This window comes from Lepus europaeus, chromosome 5, assembly GCF_033115175.1.
Source record: "Lepus europaeus isolate LE1 chromosome 5, mLepTim1.pri, whole genome shotgun sequence".
NCBI classification, from domain to species: domain Eukaryota; kingdom Metazoa; phylum Chordata; class Mammalia; order Lagomorpha; family Leporidae; genus Lepus; species Lepus europaeus.
The window spans coordinates 37,900,543-37,919,358 of NC_084831.1; the positions used below are offsets into that span (position 1 = coordinate 37,900,543).

At 47.9% G+C, this 18,816-nt stretch overlaps 1 protein-coding gene across 2 annotated transcripts in view; it reads left to right on the top strand.

Moving 5' to 3' along the window:
• Positions 1–18,816, top strand: part of RAD54L (RAD54 like) — a 28,002-nt gene that overhangs the window by 7,226 nt on the left and 1,960 nt on the right. The window contains exons 4-16 of one of the 2 annotated variants that reach the window (XM_062191229.1): positions 906–966; positions 1,667–1,802; positions 2,204–2,273; positions 2,388–2,676; positions 3,825–3,949; positions 11,991–12,141; positions 14,150–14,276; positions 15,587–15,661; positions 15,798–15,928; positions 16,425–16,535; positions 16,694–16,817; positions 17,144–17,222; positions 17,550–17,729. In XM_062191229.1, coding sequence (XP_062047213.1) covers positions 906–966; positions 1,667–1,802; positions 2,204–2,273; positions 2,388–2,676; positions 3,825–3,949; positions 11,991–12,141; positions 14,150–14,276; positions 15,587–15,661; positions 15,798–15,928; positions 16,425–16,535; positions 16,694–16,817; positions 17,144–17,222; positions 17,550–17,729 — 1,659 coding nt within the window. The remainder of the gene's footprint in view (positions 1–905; positions 967–1,666; positions 1,803–2,203; positions 2,274–2,387; positions 2,677–3,824; positions 3,950–11,990; positions 12,142–14,149; positions 14,277–15,586; positions 15,662–15,797; positions 15,929–16,424; positions 16,536–16,693; positions 16,818–17,143; positions 17,223–17,549; positions 17,730–18,816) is intronic. The other variant, XM_062191230.1, reaches the window with a different exon arrangement.

Below are 18,816 nucleotides of genomic sequence, written 5' to 3' on the forward strand. Positions count from 1 at the left end.
CTCCCAACCATGACTTTCAAATAAATAAATCTTTAAAAAAGAAAAATAAAGTACATTCCATTTCTAGAAATTTATGGTGATCTGTGTGTATGAAGAAATGGATCAGAATACAAAGGTAGGGGCCAGCGCTGTGGCATAGCAGGTTAAAACCTGGGCCTGCAGCGCTGGCGTCCCATGCAGGTACTAGTTCAAGTCCTGGCTGCTCCGCTTCTGATCCAGCTCCCTGCTGGAAATGTGCCTGGGAAAGCAGTAGAGGATGGTCCAAGTGCTTGGGCCCCTGCACCCACTTGGGAAACCCAGAAGAAACTCCTGGCTTCGGAGCTTTCGGAGCTATGGCTGTTGTAGCCATTTGGGGAGTGAACTGGCGATAGAAGACCTCTCTGTCTCTGTCTTTCAAATAAATAAAGTAAATCTTAAAAAAAAAAAAAAGTACAAAGGTAAAAACTTAGGCAAGACAGGCTTGCTTTTGTTCCTTTTTTTTTTTTTTAAAGATTTATTTTATTTATTTTGAAAGAGTACAGAGAGAGGTAGAGACAGAAAGAGGAGGTCTTCCATCAGCTCTGCTGTTTTCTTCTAATGTATTCCCATTAAAACTACCTTTAGGGGGCCTGTGCTGTGGCATACTGGAGTTGCATAAGTTTGTGATGCTTGCTTCTTAAGGTGCTATGCCTTAGGGAAGAGCTAGGTGACCTCGCTGGCATGAGCTTTTGTGAACATGAGGATTTTGAGTCTCGTGGTGGACTGAGGCTGGGTACTTTTGCTGTTCTTGTGTATTTGCGGAACCTTACTTAAAGCCTCAACGATGGAAGCTATCAAACAAAATTTAATGTGGACCATATCATAACAGTCTTGTCCCATAACATCTCCAATTAGTCCTGAATCTCTTGTTTCTCCTTTCTTTTTAGGAAGCATTTATTCGAAGCATTTTGTCAAAGCCTTTCAAAATCCCCATTCCAAATTATCAAGGTAAAATGGGAAGCTTTTCAGGTTTTTTTTTTTTTTTTTAACTATGGTGTGTGAATGTGCCTGAATGATTAAAAACATCTGCTTTTATACAAGCTTAGTGGGAATTAAAGATGCTGGTCTGGCAGTGGCCATGTGTTTTGCCTGTCCTGAGGCCTATGTGAAAGCTGTGTTAGCATTGGCAAGGGTAGCTGGGACCAATTTCCCCTCATCTTGGTGAGGTTATGTCACTGCTCAGAAAGCTGCTGCAGGACCAGGGTGGCTGATGGACCTGGGCTTCCTTCAGGACTATCTCCTTGCTGTAGGGGCAGCCTGGATTCTGTAAAGTGCTCCATGTCCTGTGCATGGTACAGACAGCCTTGTGCTAAAACTAGGCCTGGAGGATGGAGCCAGCTTTCAAGAGCTCTCAGACTTGAAAGGCCCCTTTGGAAATTCAGACTTTCCCAGAGTTGACTTTGAGAAGAACCAGACCTGGCCCTCCAGGGATTTGCAGTTGAATGGGAGAATTAAAATAGGAAAAGCATTGATCTGAGGCTGAATGGAATACTGGTTAGGTAGAGGTGCCTAAACTGGGGTTGGAGGAGTTCTGGGAGAGACAGGGCTGGGGGCAGTTCAGGGAAGGTTCTGTGAAGCACAAGCATTCGGGTGGGCCTGCTGGAGCTCTTGAACACAAAGGCCCAGCTGACTGGTGCTTGGTTTCTAGGTCCTCTAGGTTCTCGGGCTTTGGGCCTGAAAAGGGCCGGAATCCGCCGGGCCCTCCACGACCCTCTGGAAGAAGGTGCCTTGGTTCTATATGAACCTCCCCTGCTGAGTGCCCATGACCAGCTGAAGCTAGACAAGTACGTGCATGCGTATTTCTCGAAGAGTTCTGGTCCTCTGGGAGGGTAGAGGATTGTTGCGTGTGATTTCTCTCTGTTTCCAGCGGGCTGTCAAGGCGACCGCACCATCGGAGGTGGTTGGGGAATGGGAGTGCCCGAGGAAGAATATGTGTTCCTGCCTGTTTAATGCGGGCTTCTCAACTGCCATGCTCACTCAGGGAGGGTGATTAGTACTGAGGCCATGACACGGGCAGCCCATCTCTCTCCTCTAACTCCTAGGGCAAGAACTGGCTGTGGTTTGGTTATCAGGCTGAGAATAGGTCCTCTTATGTAGCTGATTCTGTTGCGTCTGGATTGGCGAGACAGTTTCCTGAGGGCGTGTCATTGCCTGCATCTGTGTTTTCTTTGCTGTGTTTTCTCAGGGAAAAACTCCCTGTCCATGTGGTTGTGGATCCTGTCCTCAGTAAGGTTTTGCGGCCTCATCAGAGAGAGGTAAAGAGGATGAGGGGAATGAGGTTGTGGGCTAGAGGCTGAGCCTGGAGACTGCTGTTCCTTGGGCAGTGGCAGTGTTGGTGCCAAAGTGGACTGACTGCTGCTGTTCCCCAGGGAGTGAAGTTCCTGTGGGAGTGTGTCACCAGTCGGCGCATCCCGGGCAGCCATGGCTGCATCATGGCTGACGAGATGGGTCTAGGAAAGACGCTACAATGCATCACATTGATGTGGACGCTTCTGCGCCAGAGTCCAGATTGCAAGCCAGAAATTGACAAGGCGGTGGTGGTGTCGCCCTCTAGCCTGGTGAAGAACTGGTACAATGAAGTTGGGAAATGGCTTGGAGGTAGGATCCAGCCTCTGGCCATCGACGGAGGATCTAAGGATGAGATAGACCAAAAGCTGGGTATGGAGCCTTAAAGATGACTGTGCTCTTCTGCCTAGGCTGCTGCTTGCTTGCTTCTTGTGTAGATGCTCACATGGGCTGAGGTTCAGGGCACTGCAGGGATGGAGGAGAATTCCCACCGAAAATAGCTGAAATGGTCACTTATTTCCAGGCCAAACTAATGAACTGTCCGACTGTTTTCTTTAAGATGTTCTGATTTGGGGCTGGCGCTGTGCTGTAGTGGGTAAAGCTGCCACCTGCAGTGCCGGCATCCCATATGGGCGCCAGTTCGAGTCCCAGCTGCTCCACTTCTGATCCAGCTCTCTGCTATGACCTGGGAAAGCAGTGAAAGATGACCGGCGCCGCGGCTCAATAGGCTAATCCTCCGCCTAGCAGCGCTGGCACACCAGGTTCTAGTCCCTGTCGGGGCGCCGGATTCTGTCCTAGTTGCCCCTCTTCCAGGCCAGCTCTCTGCTGTGGCCCGGGAGTGCAGTGGAGGATGGCCCAAGTGCTTGGGCCCTGCACCCACATGGGAGACCAGGAGAAGCACCTGGCTCCTGGCTTTGGATCAGTGCGGTGCGCCGGCCGCAGCACGCTGGCCGCAGCGGCTATTGGAGGGTGAACCAATGGCAAAGGAGGACCTTTCTCTCTGTCTCTCTCTCTCACTGTCCACTCTGCCTGTCAAAAAAAAAAAAAAAAAAAAGATGGCCCAAGTTCTTGAGCCACTGCACATGCATGAAAGACCTAGAAGAAGCTCCAAGCTCTGATTGGCTTCTTTTTTTTTCGCACTGATCCGATGGCAGGAGCTTATCCTGGTCTCCCATGGGGTGCAGGGCCCAAGCACTTGGGCCATCCTCCACTGCACTCCCGGGCCACAGCAGAGAGCTGGCCTGGAAGAGGGGCAACTGGGACAGAATCCGGCGCCCCAACTGGGACTAGAACCTGGTGTGCCGGCGCTGCTAGGCGGAGGATTAGCCTATTGAGCTGCGGCACCGGCCTCTGATTGGCTTCTGATTGGCCTGGTCCCAGCCATTGTGGCCATTTGGGAAGTGAACCAGCAGATGGAAGATACCTCTCTCTCTGCCTCTGCCTCTCTGTAACTCTGCCTTTCAAATAAATAAATCAAAAAAAAGTTCTGATTTGCTCTCCTTACAACTTTTCTGTTGTAGAAGGGTTCATGAACCAGCGTGGAGCCCGGGTGCCATCTCCCATCCTCATCATTTCCTATGAAACCTTCCGCCTTCATGTTGGAGTCCTCCAGAAAGGAAGTGTTGGACTAGTCATCTGTGACGAGGTACTTGATTGTCTACAGCCTGTGTTGCACAAGAGAATCTGTCCATCTCTCCACTGAGCACCACACCCAAGGCCTGGTCAGAGGATGCTGCCTTGGAAGGGACCAGTGGCAGGGAGAGCCTATGAAACCAGGCTGAAACACCGTGAAATGCTGAAAGGAGGATTAAACAGTGTTTCAGGCTCTCGAGGAGACTGAGGTGCTGGGGCTGACTATTGTCACCTCCAGGTAGCATTCCTAGATGAAGGAAGGACCTTGAAAGATAATTGGGATTTGGATGGGTGGAGTGACATGCCCCAGTTTAGGGGTAAACGGTTTTGGAGTCAGAATCCTTTATTCAGATCATGCCTGTGTATTCACCAGTAGTTGACCTTGGACAAGTTACTTAACCACCTGAGCCTGTGGTTCTGCATCTGAAAAATGGGGTGATAATATCTCTCACGTGATTATTTTAGAGATTAAATGCAGTGATGGGGAAAGCTCTTATCACAGAGCCTGCTGTCATAAGACCTTGATAAATGGCAGCTCTACTTTTTAATTAAAATTTTTTTAAGATGCTTTTGTTTATTTTATTTTAAAGTTTTATTTTTTTGAAAGGTAGGGGAATGGGGCCGGTGAGTGGCATAGCAGGTTTAGCTGCTGCCTGCAATGCTGGCATCCCAGATGGGCACTGGTTCAAGTCAGCTGCTCCACTTCAATCCAGCTTCTTGATAATGTGCCTCGGAAAATAGTGGATGATGGCCTAAGTCCTTGGGCCTCTGCATCCACGTGGAAGACCCAGAGAAGCTCCTGGCTTCAGCCTGGCCCAGCCCTGGCTGTTGTAGCCATTTGGGTATGAACAGAAGATGAAAGATTCTCTCTCTCTTTTTCTTTCTTTCTGTCTCAGTCTTTCAAATAAATAATTCTAGAAAAGTAGGGAAACAGAGATAGACATACAGACAGAGGTATCTTCTGCTGATTGACTGTCCAAATGCCTGCAACAGCTGGGCTGGGCCAAGCCAAAGTAGAAGCTTAGAAATCAGTCTGGGTCTCCAGCCTGGGTGGCAGAGACCCAAGTAGTTGAGCCTTTTCTGCTGCTTCACAGGTCTGCAGTAGCAGGAAGCTGGCTTTGAAGTTGAATAAGAACTTGAACCCAGGCACTTTGATGTGATATGTGGGTGTACCAACTGTTGTTTTAACCACTGTGCCACAGTGCTCACCCATTCATTTTATTTGGAAGTCAGAGACTGGAGATCTTACATCCACTGTTTCACTCCACATATGCCCATGAACCCAGGAGCCTGGAACTCAATCTAGTTCTCGCACTTGGGTGGCAGGGACCCAAGTTCTTAGGTTTTCATCCTAGGCACTCTGATATGGGGTATGTGTGTTCCAAGTGGCATCTTATCCCATCTAGCACCAAACATACCTATCCCTCCAGCCCTGGTTTTTATTCTGGGCTGATGTGGACAGAAGCACAGGGATAAGAAAGTCCCCTGTGAACGGGCCACCCACCCACCTTGTAGTAATTTGTTCTGAGACTAAGAATATCTGGCAGTAATGTCTGACCTTCTCCAGTTTGCACAAATGGTGGTAGAGATGTTAGTATGTGGAAAGTAGTGAAGGTGGCTAGGAGCTTCTGACTGTAGAAAAATTTTCAGACGCCTGTGGGGTTGGCAATCCTGAGGCTGTTGCCATTATTTGCACATCTTGGGGAAGGTTAAGGTCACTTTGCTGTAGTAGAGAGGAAGCTGAAGTCCTTGACCCCTTCTGTCACCTGCTTGGTATGCTTTGGGGACTATAGATTAGATCAGTGTCTGTGGAAGTTCAGGAAGGGGACAAGAGAAAAGCTTACTTTGGGGGAGATTTTTTTTAAAGATTGATTTATTTGGGCCTGCGCCGTGGCTCAATAGGCTAATCCTCCGCCTGCAGTGCCGGCACCCTGGGTTCTAGTCCTGGTCGGGGCACTGGAATCTGTCCCGGTTGCTCCTCTTCCAGTCCAGCTCTCTGCTGTGGCCCGGGAGTGCAGTGGAAGATGGCCCAAGTGCTTGGGCCCTGTACCCGCATAGGAGACCAGGAGAAGCACCTGGCTCCCAGCTTTGGTTCAGTGCGGTGCCCCGGCTGCAGTGTGCTGGCTGCAGCGGCCATTGGAGGTTGAACCAATGGAAAAAGGAAGACCTTTCTCTCTGTCTCTCTCACTGTCCACTCTGCCTGTCCAAAAAAAAAAAAAGATTGATTGATTGATTTGAAGGCAGAATGACAAGCAGAGATCTTCCATCTACTGGCTTATTCCCCAAATGGCTGCAACAGCTGGGGTTGGGCTAGGTTGAAGTCAGGAGCTAGGAACGACATCCAGGTCTCCCATGTGGGTGGCAGGGGCCCAAGCACTTGAGCCATCATCTGGTCCTCTCAGATGCATTAGCAGGAAGCTGGATTGGAAGCGGAGTAGCTAGGGTTTGAACTACCACTCTGATATGGGATCCGGGCATCCAGAGCAGCAGCTTAACCCACTTTGCCACAATGCCACAGTGCCCTGGGTAGTATGTTTGCTTGTTGTGAGCTGTTTCCTGTTTCGTTTTTGTTCTTGTGAAACGTCAGCCATTGTCTGGCATGTCTGTAGACTCCTGGTACTCTGATGGGCTGTTCCTGTCCATAGGAATAAGGCATTTAGCAAGTTGAGGTGTGCTCTGTGCTGGGGCCCTGGCATCTGCTTCATCACCATGGAGGGATACTGTGCCAGGAACCTGGTCCAGAGACCAGGGAATTATGGGAGATGAAGGCAGGCTGTAGCTTTTGAATCTTTGAAGAGTAGGCAGCATCCATGTTTCTTCCTACTCCTTAGTGTTCCATTCCTTCTCATTCTGTCCTATTTTATGAGCTGAATCTGCCGCACACAAGGGACCAGGGCACACTGCACCCCCTGGCCTTTCCTTCTCATTGACCTTTTGTTAGGTGCTGTCTAGGCTTTCCTGTTCCTCATATCCACAGCAGTGACCTCTCAGCTGAAGCCTTTCTCTGGAACACTGGGTTCTTCGTAAAAACTCTTTATTGTTAAAGTCTTTGATCTCCAGTCGGAAGACATGGGATCAGCCTTGGCTTTGCCACTTACAGGCATGACTTTCAGCAGATGAGTCTGTTCTGACTCAGTTTCTTTGTCTCTAGAGTGGATGGCATAAGGACTACTTGAAAGGGACATAGCCTGGATCAAGGAGAGGATGTGTGGAAGTATTCTGTGGCGAGTGTCTGAATAGAGGAGATTGGCCTCATCATCTCGATGAGAGATGAGGAACCTGAGGCTCCAGAAAGTGCAGTGACTTGTGCACCATTGACCCCAAGAGTACAGAGTGAGCTGGAACTTGGACTCAGATCTTAGATTTAAAGCTGTGGCTCTCCTTCCTGTCCCTTACTGCATGGGATGCAGTCTAGAACGTGGTATAAGATGAAGCTTGGGGGCTGGCCTTGTGGCACAGTCGGTTAAGCCATTGCCTGCAACACTGGCAACCTATATGAATACCGGTTCAAATCCTGGCTGCTCCACTTCCGATTCAGCTTCATGATAATGCACCTGGGAGAGCAGCTTTATGATGGCCCAAGTACTTGGGCCCCTGACATACACGTGGGAGACCTGAACAGAGTTCTAGTCTCCTGGCTTCAGCCCTGGCCTTTGTAGCCATCTGGAGAGAGAACCAGCAGATGGAAGGGCTGTCCCTATGTGCCTCATCTTGACCCATGTGTATTCTTTTATGAGTGCTAGCCAGATGAAAGATGTTGGGGAACTCGATACTCAAATGCTACTCACAGGTCTCATGTTTAAGAGAGAGAGAAGTGGTCATATTTAATTTAAGTGTCCTTTTTTTGTTTTTAAAAAGAATAAACAAAACTGTCAGAAATTCAGCAACTTATAAATAGCAATTATTATAAAAACATTTAATCTGACTACATATTTGATTTTCTGAGATGACAGAGTTTGGACAATAGTGGCAAAGGCTGAGTCTGGAATCTTTGTGCCTGCTCCCTAGCTGGTTTTCGTTTTCTTTCTGCAGAGACCCACAAGGGCGGTTTGGCAGTTCGTTTGTTCACTGGGTCATTTGTTAAGTGTCTGTGTGGTGTCGGGCACTGGGATTCCATGATGCCTTCCCTCAGGGAATGTCAGTTTAGTAGGTAATTTCCTCAAAAGTTTCAGTCTTCAGCTCAGAATTTCACTCTTCTATTATAAGGCTAGTTAGTCCTGGGTACCTCTAGTGATTTTTTTTTTTTTTTTAATTATAGAGTAATGCAAATAGACAAAGAGAGCATTTGCCTTTCATTTGTTAGTTTATTCTCTAAATGCCTGCAATAGCCCCCAGCTGGGGCTGAAGCCTGGATCCAGGAACTCAGTCTAGGTTTCTTACTTGGGTGGCAGGTACTTTTCTACTTGAGACATCATTACTGCCTCTTAGAGTTTCTGGTAGCATGAAGCTGGAATCAGGAGCAGAACTGGGGGGCCAGTGTAGCAGGTAAAGCCACCATTTGGGCGCTGGTTCCTGTCCTGACTGCTCTACTGCTTATCCAGCTCCTTACTAATGGCCTGGGGAAAGCAGCAGAGGATGGCCCGAGTGTTTGGGTCCCTGCCATCCATGTGAGAGACCTGGCATAACTTGCTCCTGGCTTCGGCCTGGCTCAGCCCTGACCATTGCAGCCATCTGGGGAGTAAACCAGTGGTTGGAAGATAGATCGATCTCTCTCCCTCTCTCCCTCTCCTCCCCCCTCTCCTCCTCCCCACCTCTCTGTAACTCTGACTTTGAAATAAATAAATCTTAAAAAAAAAAAGACCCGAGCTAGATGTTGAACCCAGATGCAATATGGGATGTGGATGTCTCAATTGGTGTCTTAATCACTAGGCTAAATGCCTGCCCCTCCAGTAATTTTTTGTCCAGTGTAGTGAATCTGACAGTCATTGCTTTAAGAAGTTCATACCTCTTTGAGAAGATAAAATACAGTGGAATGTGATTAGCACACTAGCATTTTTGAAGGTACTTGAAAAAGTTTGTGGCAAATGGAATTAAAAGATAATTTTATTTTGGTATAGAAAAAGTTTTTAAATTTTTTTAAAGATTGATTTATTTGAAAGAGTTGCAGAGAGAGGGAGAGACAGAGAAAGAGATCGTCCCATCTGCTGGTTCACTGTTCAGATGGTTGCAATAGCCCATACTGGTCTAGGCTAGAGCCAGGAGCTTCATCTGGGTCTCCCATGTGGGTGGCAGCAACTTAGACACTTGGACCATTTTCTGCTGCTTTTCCCAGGCCATTAGCAGGAAGCTGGATTGGAAGTGGAGCAGCTGGGACTCAACCAGTGGCTATATGAGATGCCAGTGTCTCAGGTAGCAGCTTAACCCTCTGAGCTATAGTCTGGCCCCAATTTTTTTTAAGTTATTTTATTTATTTATTTGAGAGGTAGAGTTATAGACAGGGAGAGACAGAGAGAAAAGTCTTCCATCCACTGGTTCTCTCCCCCAGATGGCCACAATGACCAGAGCTGAGCCAATCTGAAGCCAGGAGTCAGGAGCTTCTTCCTGGTTCTTCCACGTGGCTGCAGGGGCCCAAGCACTTGGGCCATCTTCCACTGCTTTCCCAGGCCATAAGCAGAGAGCTGGAATGGAAGAGGAGCAGCTGGAACATGAACCTGAGCCCAGATGGGATGTTGGCACTGCAGGCGGAGGCTTAACCTACTATGCCCCAGCACCAGCGGCCCCAAAGTTTTGAAATCTGTGTATGGGGAAGCTTCAAAAAGTTCGTGAGTATCTTTATCAAGTGAAAACTATTCATGGATTTCAAATTATTTGTACCAAAATAAACTTACTTTTCATTCTATTTTTCCATGAACTTCTTTAGGTACCCTCATATAGCAGTGAATGAATGGCATAGTAGTGTAGTGCTCAGACTTACGAAGTCAGGCAGCCCTGAGTTCCAACCTTGGCTATGCTATTGTCCACCAGCCTGATTTTGGAAAATGCTTCTCTCTCTGAATCTCAGTTTCTTCCTTTCTGAAATGGGCATTGTAATTTCTACTTGTGGATTACACAAGACAGTGTAGGTAAATTGCTTGGTAGGGTGTGTGGCACATCAAAGTGTTTACTAAATGGTGGCAGCCATTATGTCCATAGTGCCATAGAGGTAAAAGGGTGAGAGAGACCAATAGCTTAAGAGTCATTGAGGAAGGCTTTGCAAAGGAGGTGACATTAGAGGAGTTTGCCTGCGGAAGAGGCTATAGGCAGAGGAGTGGTATGGCCAGGGAGACATAAGGAATGGTGAGGTGCAGTCAACTCACAATAGCTAAGATACGGAATCAACCCAAATGCCTATCAACTGAAAACTGGATAAAGTGTGGGATATGTACACAGTGGTTAAAAAAAAAAAAAAAAGAAAAATTCTGTCATTTGTAACACCATGGGATGCAACTAGAAAACATTATACTTAGTGAAATAAGCCAGTCTCAAAAGGATAAATACCATAAGTTCTCCCTGATCTATGTTAACTAATAGAGCACCTAAAAGGTAATCTGTAGGGGCCATTGCTGTGGTGTGGCAGGTAAAGCTGCCGCCTCTAGTGCCAGCATCCCATATGGGCGCCGGTTTGAGTCCTGGCTGCTCCACTTCCAATCCAGCTCTTTGCTATGGCCTGAGAGAGCAGTAGAAGATGGCCCAAGTCCTTGGGCCCCTGCACCTATATGGGAAACCCAGAAGAACCTCCTGGCTTCTGGCTTCAGATTGGCACAGGTCTGGTCGTTGTAGTCATCTAGGGAGTAAACCAGCGGATGGAAGACCTCACTCTCTCTGCCTCCCCTTCTCTCTCTCTGTAATTCTGACTTTCAAATAAATAAATAGATCTTTTTTTTAAAGTAATATATAGAAGTTAAATTGATACTTTGAGATGCAGTGACTTTGAACAGCCCTTGTCTCGACTGTTGAGGAATAGTTTTTTTTTTTTTTTCTTCCATACTATTTGTTGAACTCTTTACCTACTATAGGGCTAATCTTATGTGTATAAAGTTAATTGAAATAGATCTTAATAAAAAATAAGAATGGGAATAGGAGAGGGGGGAAGAAGGAGGGTGGGAGTGTGAGTAGGGTGTGAAGAATCACTGTGTTCCTAAAGTTGTTTTTATGAAATATCTGAAGTTTGTAAACCTTAAATAAAAGGTTTCTGGGTAAAAATAAAAGTGAGGAGGTGAGGCAGCTTCCAGGACTAGGACGAAAGTATCAGGAAAGTTAGCTGGGACCTCATCGAGAAGGGCTTCGAGTGTAAGCTAATGAGCTTACTGAGCTTGGCCTCAACCCTGGAGATGGGAGAGTCAGTGGAGATGCTGACCAGAGGGAGTGAGGCTGATCTGTTTGTTCATTCTTTTGGTGGTGCTTGGGTCTTGTGTGCCTTCCTTGGTGTGGGGCTGAGCCAGGGACTAAGTGTGGAAAAGGTGTAGGTGTGATTTTTGCCTTTCCAGTTTTGGGGAAAGAGTGAAGATGGTAGGGTCTTTTTACCACTTTCTTGAAGAAGGCTTGAAGTTACACAGATGTATGGGAACATGGGGAAAAGGGAGAATAGCAATTGAGAAGTGAAGGGTGGCCGAAGGGAAGCTGTTTAGATTTGCTGGCTGTGTGGATTCTGGTGGTAGGAGGAGCCTGGACCAATTCCTTTTACCATTGATAGACCAGACAAGGAGACAGCTAGCTCAGAATTTGAGTTGGTAATGAGGGAGGGTTCCTGAAAGCATGGGTCTGTAACTTGGTGACATGATCTTTGAAGAGAATGAGTGATCTGCCAAGGCTGTGAAAGTTGGGGCAGGTAAAGGGCTGAGGGAATAGAGGGAGTCCTGGATTTACAGAGGTAAGTGCTGGGCTGGAGACAGAAGATCTGTCTCTTCAGCTGAGTATTTCTTTCCAAGCAGGCAAGTGGGCTCTCATACTGCCTCCTGCTGTTCCCAAGGCCCGAGGACCTATGTTTGTGACTCAGCTTTTCCTGTCTACCCTAGAATTTGCTGTTATGTAGGGATGCTGTAGCCTGTGCTGAGTGAGAATTAATTCTCTTGCAGGGACATAGGCTCAAGAATTCCGAGAATCAGACTTATCAGGCCTTGGACAGCTTGAATACCAGGCGGCGGGTACTCATCTCTGGGACCCCCATCCAGAACGATCTGCTTGAGTATTTCAGCTTGGTACATTTTGTTAACTCGGGCATCCTAGGTAAGATTCTAGCCTTGTCTGCAGATTGGAGAGGAGCCTTGCCTTGTAGTAGGGGTGTAATTCCAGCTTAAGAGACAGTGCCAGTTATGTGGAGGCCACTCTTGTAGGAAGTCTTCCTTGTCAGGGAGTAGCAGACCCACTGGGGAGGCTTTGACTCTGCTGAGCAACTCAGCAAGGCCCACTTTGACTTTTTTTTTTTTTTTTGACAGGCAGAGTGGACAGAGAGAGACAGAGAAAGGTCTTCCTTTTGCCGTTGGTTCACCCTCCAATGGCCGCCGCGGCTGGCGCGCAGTGGCTGGCACACCGCGCTGATCCGAAGGCAGGAGCCAGGTGCTTCTCCTGGTCTCCCATGGGGTGCAGGGCCCAAGCACTTGGGTCATCTCCACTGCACTCCCTGGCCTAGAAGAGGGGCAACCAGGACAGAATCCGGTGCCCCGACCAGGACTAGAACCCGGTGTGCCGGTGCTGCAGGCAGAGGATTAGCCTATTGAGCTGTGGCGCCGGCCAACTATTTTTTCCACTGTAGGGTCCAGGGGCCTATATAGGACATGGTGTCAATATGAGATCGCGGTGGAAATATACCTCTGCCCAGTTTTCCTCCTCGCATCCTAGCTCCTTTATAAGAGCTTTGCCTTCAGATCAGACTTGTGCAGTAGTTGATTTTTTAAACCATTTTCAAGTTAGTAGTAGTAAGTACAGTCATCTTGTTGTGTAAGTCTTCTAGGCATATTAGTAGGGAGCTAGATCTGAAGTGAAGCACCTAGGACTTGAACAGGCATCCACTGGTGGTTCACTCCTCAAATGGTTGCAACAGCTGTGGCTGGACCATACTGAAGCCAATAGCCAGGAACTCAATGTGGGCCTCCCAAGTTGGTGGCAGGATCCCATCTTCTGCTTTCCCAGGCACATTAGCAGGGAGCTTGATTGGTAGCAGAACAGCCAGGACTCAAAACAGCACTCATGAGATGCTAGTGTTGCAGGTGGTAGCTTAACCCACTGTGCCACAATGCTGGCCCCTGGTTTGTCTTTTTGAGATGAAAGTCACATACTATAAAACTGACCATTTTAAATTGTACAGTTTAGTGGTGTTTAGTACATTCACATGGTTGTACAACCACCATCCCTATCAAGTTCTAAAACATTTTCATCAACCCAAAAGAAAACCTTCAACCCATTAAGCTGTTGCTACTTATTCTCTTACTCCAAAACCTTGATAACCATAAGTCTGCTTTCTGTCTCTCTGAATTTTGCCTATTCAGAATATTTCATAAAAATGGGATAAAACATCTGACCTTTGGTGTCTAGTTTTTTTTCACTTAACATAATTTTTTCAATGTTCACCCACATTGTAGCATATATTAGTACTTCATTGTGTTAACACATGCTACTGCATTTCTTATAGAATTGGGATTTTTAAAAAAATCTTTGTCAAATTATATAGTCCATTTATATTTACTACAATTGTATATTTGGATTTTTTTTTGGACAGGCGGAGTTACACAGTGAGAGAGATATATATAGAGAAAGGTCTTCCTTCCGTTTTTCACCCCCAAAATGGCCGCTATGGCTGGTGTGTTGCACCAATCCGAAGCCAGGAGCCAGGTGCTTCCTCCTGGTCTCCCATGTGGGTGCAGGGCCCCAGCACTTGGGCCATCCTCCACTGCCTTCCCGGACCACATAGAGAACTGGACTGGAAGAGGAGCAACCGGGACAATCTGGCGCCCCAACTGGAGCTAGAACCTGGGGTGCCGGTGCTGCAGGCGGAGGATTAGCCAAGTGAGCCGCGGTGCCGGCCTGTATATTTAATCTACCCTCCCACTATTTGGTTTTATCAGTCATTACTGCTTTGTTATCTTTCTGAGCTATTATTAAAAAAATTGCCTATATTTTGTTCTGCTTTGTTCTTGGCAGCAGGATTAGGCTGTGACAAGGTAGTCTGCCGTTAACTAGCACTGAGGAAATCATTCCTTTCCTGTATTCTTTAGTTTTTCCCTTCTCTCCTGTGTAGGGACTGCCCAGGAATTCAAGAAGCATTTTGAATTGCCAATTTTGAAGAGTCGAGATGCAGCTGCCAGCGAAGCAGACAGGCAGCTAGGAGAAGAGCGACTGCGGGAGCTCACTGGTGTTGTGAATAGGTAACGACCCCAAATGAAGTCATCACAATTGCCTTCCAAGCCATCTGAGGCCAATCCACTGGGGGTTAGGCTGTCTGGAGCCCTTAAGGGCGGGGATTCTAAGTAGCAAGTAGGATCTATTCCCTGGCTGTGGCCACTGAATAAATGGAGTCTTGGGGGCCAGGTCGCTGATTTCTTTCTGGGCCTGGGCCCTGTGCTTTGGTTGTGGTCTGCTTCCTGCTGAGGGAGCTCTTCTCTGATGCTTCTAGACTTGCAGCGTCCTCTGGAGCGTTATTAGACTTCACGAGCTTCCTGTCTGTTGGTCTCAAGCCTAAAGTGCCAGGCTTCCCTTCCCAGGCCCAGTAGTAATTCTGTGATGGGGATGGGTGTGGCTCCCAGGCTAAGAGGGCTTATTTTTCCATCAGATCACATAACCCAGGGAGCAAGTACATTCTGGAGTTTTTTGTGATAGACATGTATACTTGGTGTGTTATGCCCTAAAGAGTCTTCTTGCCCTTCCCAACTGCCTGGCTACTTCTTTTCAATCTTAAATTTTTAAAAAAAATTATTTATTCATTTTTATTTGAGAGACAGAGATTCTCCATTTACTGGTTCATTCCCTAAATGTCCACTAAGCCAGAAGTGGGCCCAGCCAAAGCCAGTAGCTCAGGACTCTAAATGAGTCTTCTACCTGAGTAGTTTAAAGGGTCCAGATACTTAAGCCATCACCTGTTGCACTCCACTCTCCCCCATGAGCATGAGCAGGAAGCTGGAAGGGGAGCTGGGGTTTGACCCATGCCCTTGGAGAAGGGCTGTGGATCTCCCAAGTGGCAGCAACTTAACTGCTGTGCCAGAGGCCAGCCTGCTCTAGCAATTTTAGATGTTAGAAAAGAGAGTTAGTGTGTTCTTAGGAGCTCCTTGCCTGCCTGATCTCTATCCTTTCTTATATTCCTGGTCTGCCCAGGAGTTCCAGGCTTCATTTTGTTGAGCCTAGGGCCATGTGGCAGCAGGTATTTGGACAAATGCAAGAAGAAACCCCCCTTAAGGCTCAGTGGTTTGCTGCTTGCTTTCCTTGACACAACTCTAGGTGCAACGAGAGACTTCGGCCTTCTCTTGGAAGCTGTTGAAGAAGAGAAAGAGTTGCCTGAGTGAGCTAGGCTGCTGTGAGGTGTCTGCCATGACGGACCGTGCTGTAGGACTGATGGGTTTCTGACATTTTATACTATGAAAGACAGCCAGTCTTGGTTTTGGTCTTTTGGGTGGTAGCTTTCATTCTGGTGGTTAGCACAGCAGTTGTCCTAGCTCCTGTCTTTTTCTCCTGTTTTCCCTAGGTGTTTGATACGGAGGACGTCTGACATCCTTTCTAAATATCTGCCTGTGAAGATCGAGCAGGTGGTTTGTTGTAGGTACTGAACTCAGCTGAAGGGTGTGGAGCGAAGAGAGGAAAGCTTAGCCCTGGAACGTGGCTGGGCTCACAGGGTATCCTCAGAGGGCAGAGATATGGTCCAGCTTTTCCCACTGACCCAGGTGCTTTTTTTTCAGGCTGACACCCCTTCAGACAGAGTTATACAAGAGGTTTCTGAGACAGGCCAAACCAGCAGAAGAGTTGCATGAGGGCAAGATGAGTGTGTCTTCCCTTTCTTCTATCACCTCACTAAAGAAGCTTTGTAATCGTGAGTTGGGCCTGTGCCCCAGTGTCCTCTGTGAGAATGGGCAAGGGAGGATTTGCTCCTGTGGGTAGCCCAGTGACCTTTGTTAATACTTGTCTGTAGAGTCTTCATGGAAGCCATGTGAGATTCCAACCCTCCCAAGGCATGAACCCTGTATTGTGGACTCTGTTTGCTTTGGAAACTTTGACATAACCTCTGTACAACATATGCTTGATGCTTGGGATACATAGAACTGTATGTGAGAGCGCTTGTACACACATGCGCTCATGTGAAATGTTGCCCTCTCTCAGGTAGCTCCCTTATTGTTGGGAGAACATACTAATGAGTAAACTTGTCCATCCGTGGTCCCAGATGGCACTGAGAGCACACTGTTGAAATTTAGGAGGATGAAGGCAAAGCAACTTTGGTGCTGAGGAAGGGCTTTTGGGTTATAGAGGGAGTTCTGGTGAGCACCTAAGGGGAAGCTGGGAAGCAAGTTGCTGCCACTTTGGTTTTTCAGATCCAGCTCTAATCTACGACAAGTGTGTGGAAGAGGAGGATGGCTTTGAGGGTGCCTTGGACGTCTTTCCCCCTGGCTATAACTCTAAGGCCGTAGAGCCACAGCTCTCAGGTAAGCCGTTTCCCACCGGTATTTGGACTCCTCCAGGAGGAGAGGTGGATGGGCAGTTGTCTCTAGAGTTAACCTGTCTCAAGGCAGGGTATGAAGAGTCAGATTCCTGGACCATTGGGATGGCTGCTTGAGGAACTGATGGTTCCTGCTCTTCCCAGGCAAGATGCTAGTCCTGGATTACATTCTGGCAGTGACCCGAAGCCGCAGCAGTGACAAAGTCGTGCTGGTGTCCAATTACACCCAGACGTTGGACCTCTTTGAGAAACTCTGTCGAGCTAGAAGGTAGGGAATAACTTATACCAAGATGCTAAAGGGATGTTTTGATTGAAGCGTGTGGACCAAGATGAGGGTACGTGAAGGATTTCCCTGAAGGTGCCTGTGACCTTAATGCTGTGATGGCCCAAGCTCCATCTCTAAGCATAATATCCCCTGGTCCTTCAGGTACTCCCTCAACACAGTCCTGTCCTTTAGCTCCCTCTACTGTTCTTGTGAGTCTAGGGCCTTGGGCTGCGCGTGAGCAGACTCAGACACAGTGAAGGCATTCAGTACCTGACTCCAAGAGGCCCTGCTTTCTTCTTGGGTCTTGATCTCTGGATCCATCCCTTCAGGTACTTGTATGTGCGCCTGGATGGCACGATGTCCATTAAGAAGCGGGCCAAGGTTGTGGAACGCTTCAATAGTCCAACGGTAAATGCACAGCCCTTGTCCCATACTACTTCTTATACAGTAACATCAGAATTAAGGGTTGCCAAGGAAGCTCTAGAGGGCTCTCTGCTTCAGATTCTCCTTGACCTGTTTTTTTTTCCCTTTGGTGGGGGTGGTAGAGTTAGGCTATTGGTGTCTGGCCTGGAAACTAACTTTGTGACTTGGGAGATTGGCTGGTGAGCAAACTGGTGGATCTTACTGTTAGTTTGAGGGTATTGAGGTCTGAGAGAGAAGCATTGGCTAAGTTGGGTCAGGATGTCAGTTTAGGCTAAAAGAGATTCTTTTTCCCCCTATTTTCTCTCTTTCCAGAGCCCTGACTTCGTCTTCATGCTGAGCAGCAAAGCTGGGGGCTGTGGCCTCAATCTCATTGGGGCTAACCGGCTGGTCATGTTTGATCCTGACTGGAACCCAGCCAATGATGAACAAGCCATGGCCCGGGTTTGGCGTGATGGTCAAAAGAAGACGTGCTACATCTACCGTCTGCTGTCCGTAAGGATGGTGGTGGTGGTCAGAGTGGGGGGTGGGTTTGTGGAGCGACGCTCCTCAGTGCCCCTCTTTAGTTGCTTTGCCTCAAGTGCTCAGTAGCCTGCAGTAGTCCGTCAAGCACTTTCTTCTTCCGGTTTTCCTCTGCTTCTCCGTAAACCTTTTGTACCACGCCCTCTGGAGCTTTACCCAGTGCATCTTTCTCTTGGAGCACCTGCTTTCTTTTCATAGCCAATTTCTACTGTGTTACCTGCCTTATCGTCTTCTCACACCCCACACGCCATGGGGCTGAGAAGCGGCACTGGTCAGTCTCCAAGCTCTCAGTGACCACTTTCAGACATCTGTCCCATAGTTGCCTTTTGCAGCTCGTGATTTCTGACTTGACTACCCACTTTTCCTCCTTGTTGCAGCCCTGTGTCCTGACTGATCAGTGACTTTGGATGTCAACTCAATTGTCATTCATTTCCCAGATCCACCTCTCATTCTGGCTAACCTTGAAGACTCTATAGTTTTTCTTCACTCTGGCCTTCATATTTTCTTGACCTTTTCTTTAAGGACAACTCCCTCTCATCTGATTATGCTTAAGGACACAGTGGAGTGTGTTGATCCTCAGAAATTTGAATAGCTGTCATTCTGCTCTCACTTCCTGTCCTAGTGTTAGCACCCATTGTTGCTTCCACTTAGAAACCGGCATCCCATATGGATGTGTTTCATGTTCTGGCTGTTCCTCTTCTTTTTTTTTTTGACAGGCAGAGTGGATAGTGAGACAGAGAGAGAGAGAGAGAAAGGTCTTCCTTTTTGCCGTTGGTTCACCCTCCAATGGCTGCTGCAGCCGGCTTGTCACGCTGATCTGAAACCAGGAGCCAGGTGCTTCTCCTGGTCTCCCATGTGGGTGCAGGGCCCAAGCACTTGGGCCATCCTCCACTGCCTTCCCGAGCCATAGCAGAGAGCTGGCCTGGAAGAGGGGCAACCAGGATAGAATCCGGTGCCCCAACCGGGACTAGAACCTGGTGTGTCAGCGCCGCAAGGCGGAGGATTAGCTTATTAAGCCACGGTGCCGGCCCTCAATCCCATCATTTAATGGCTCTGTTAT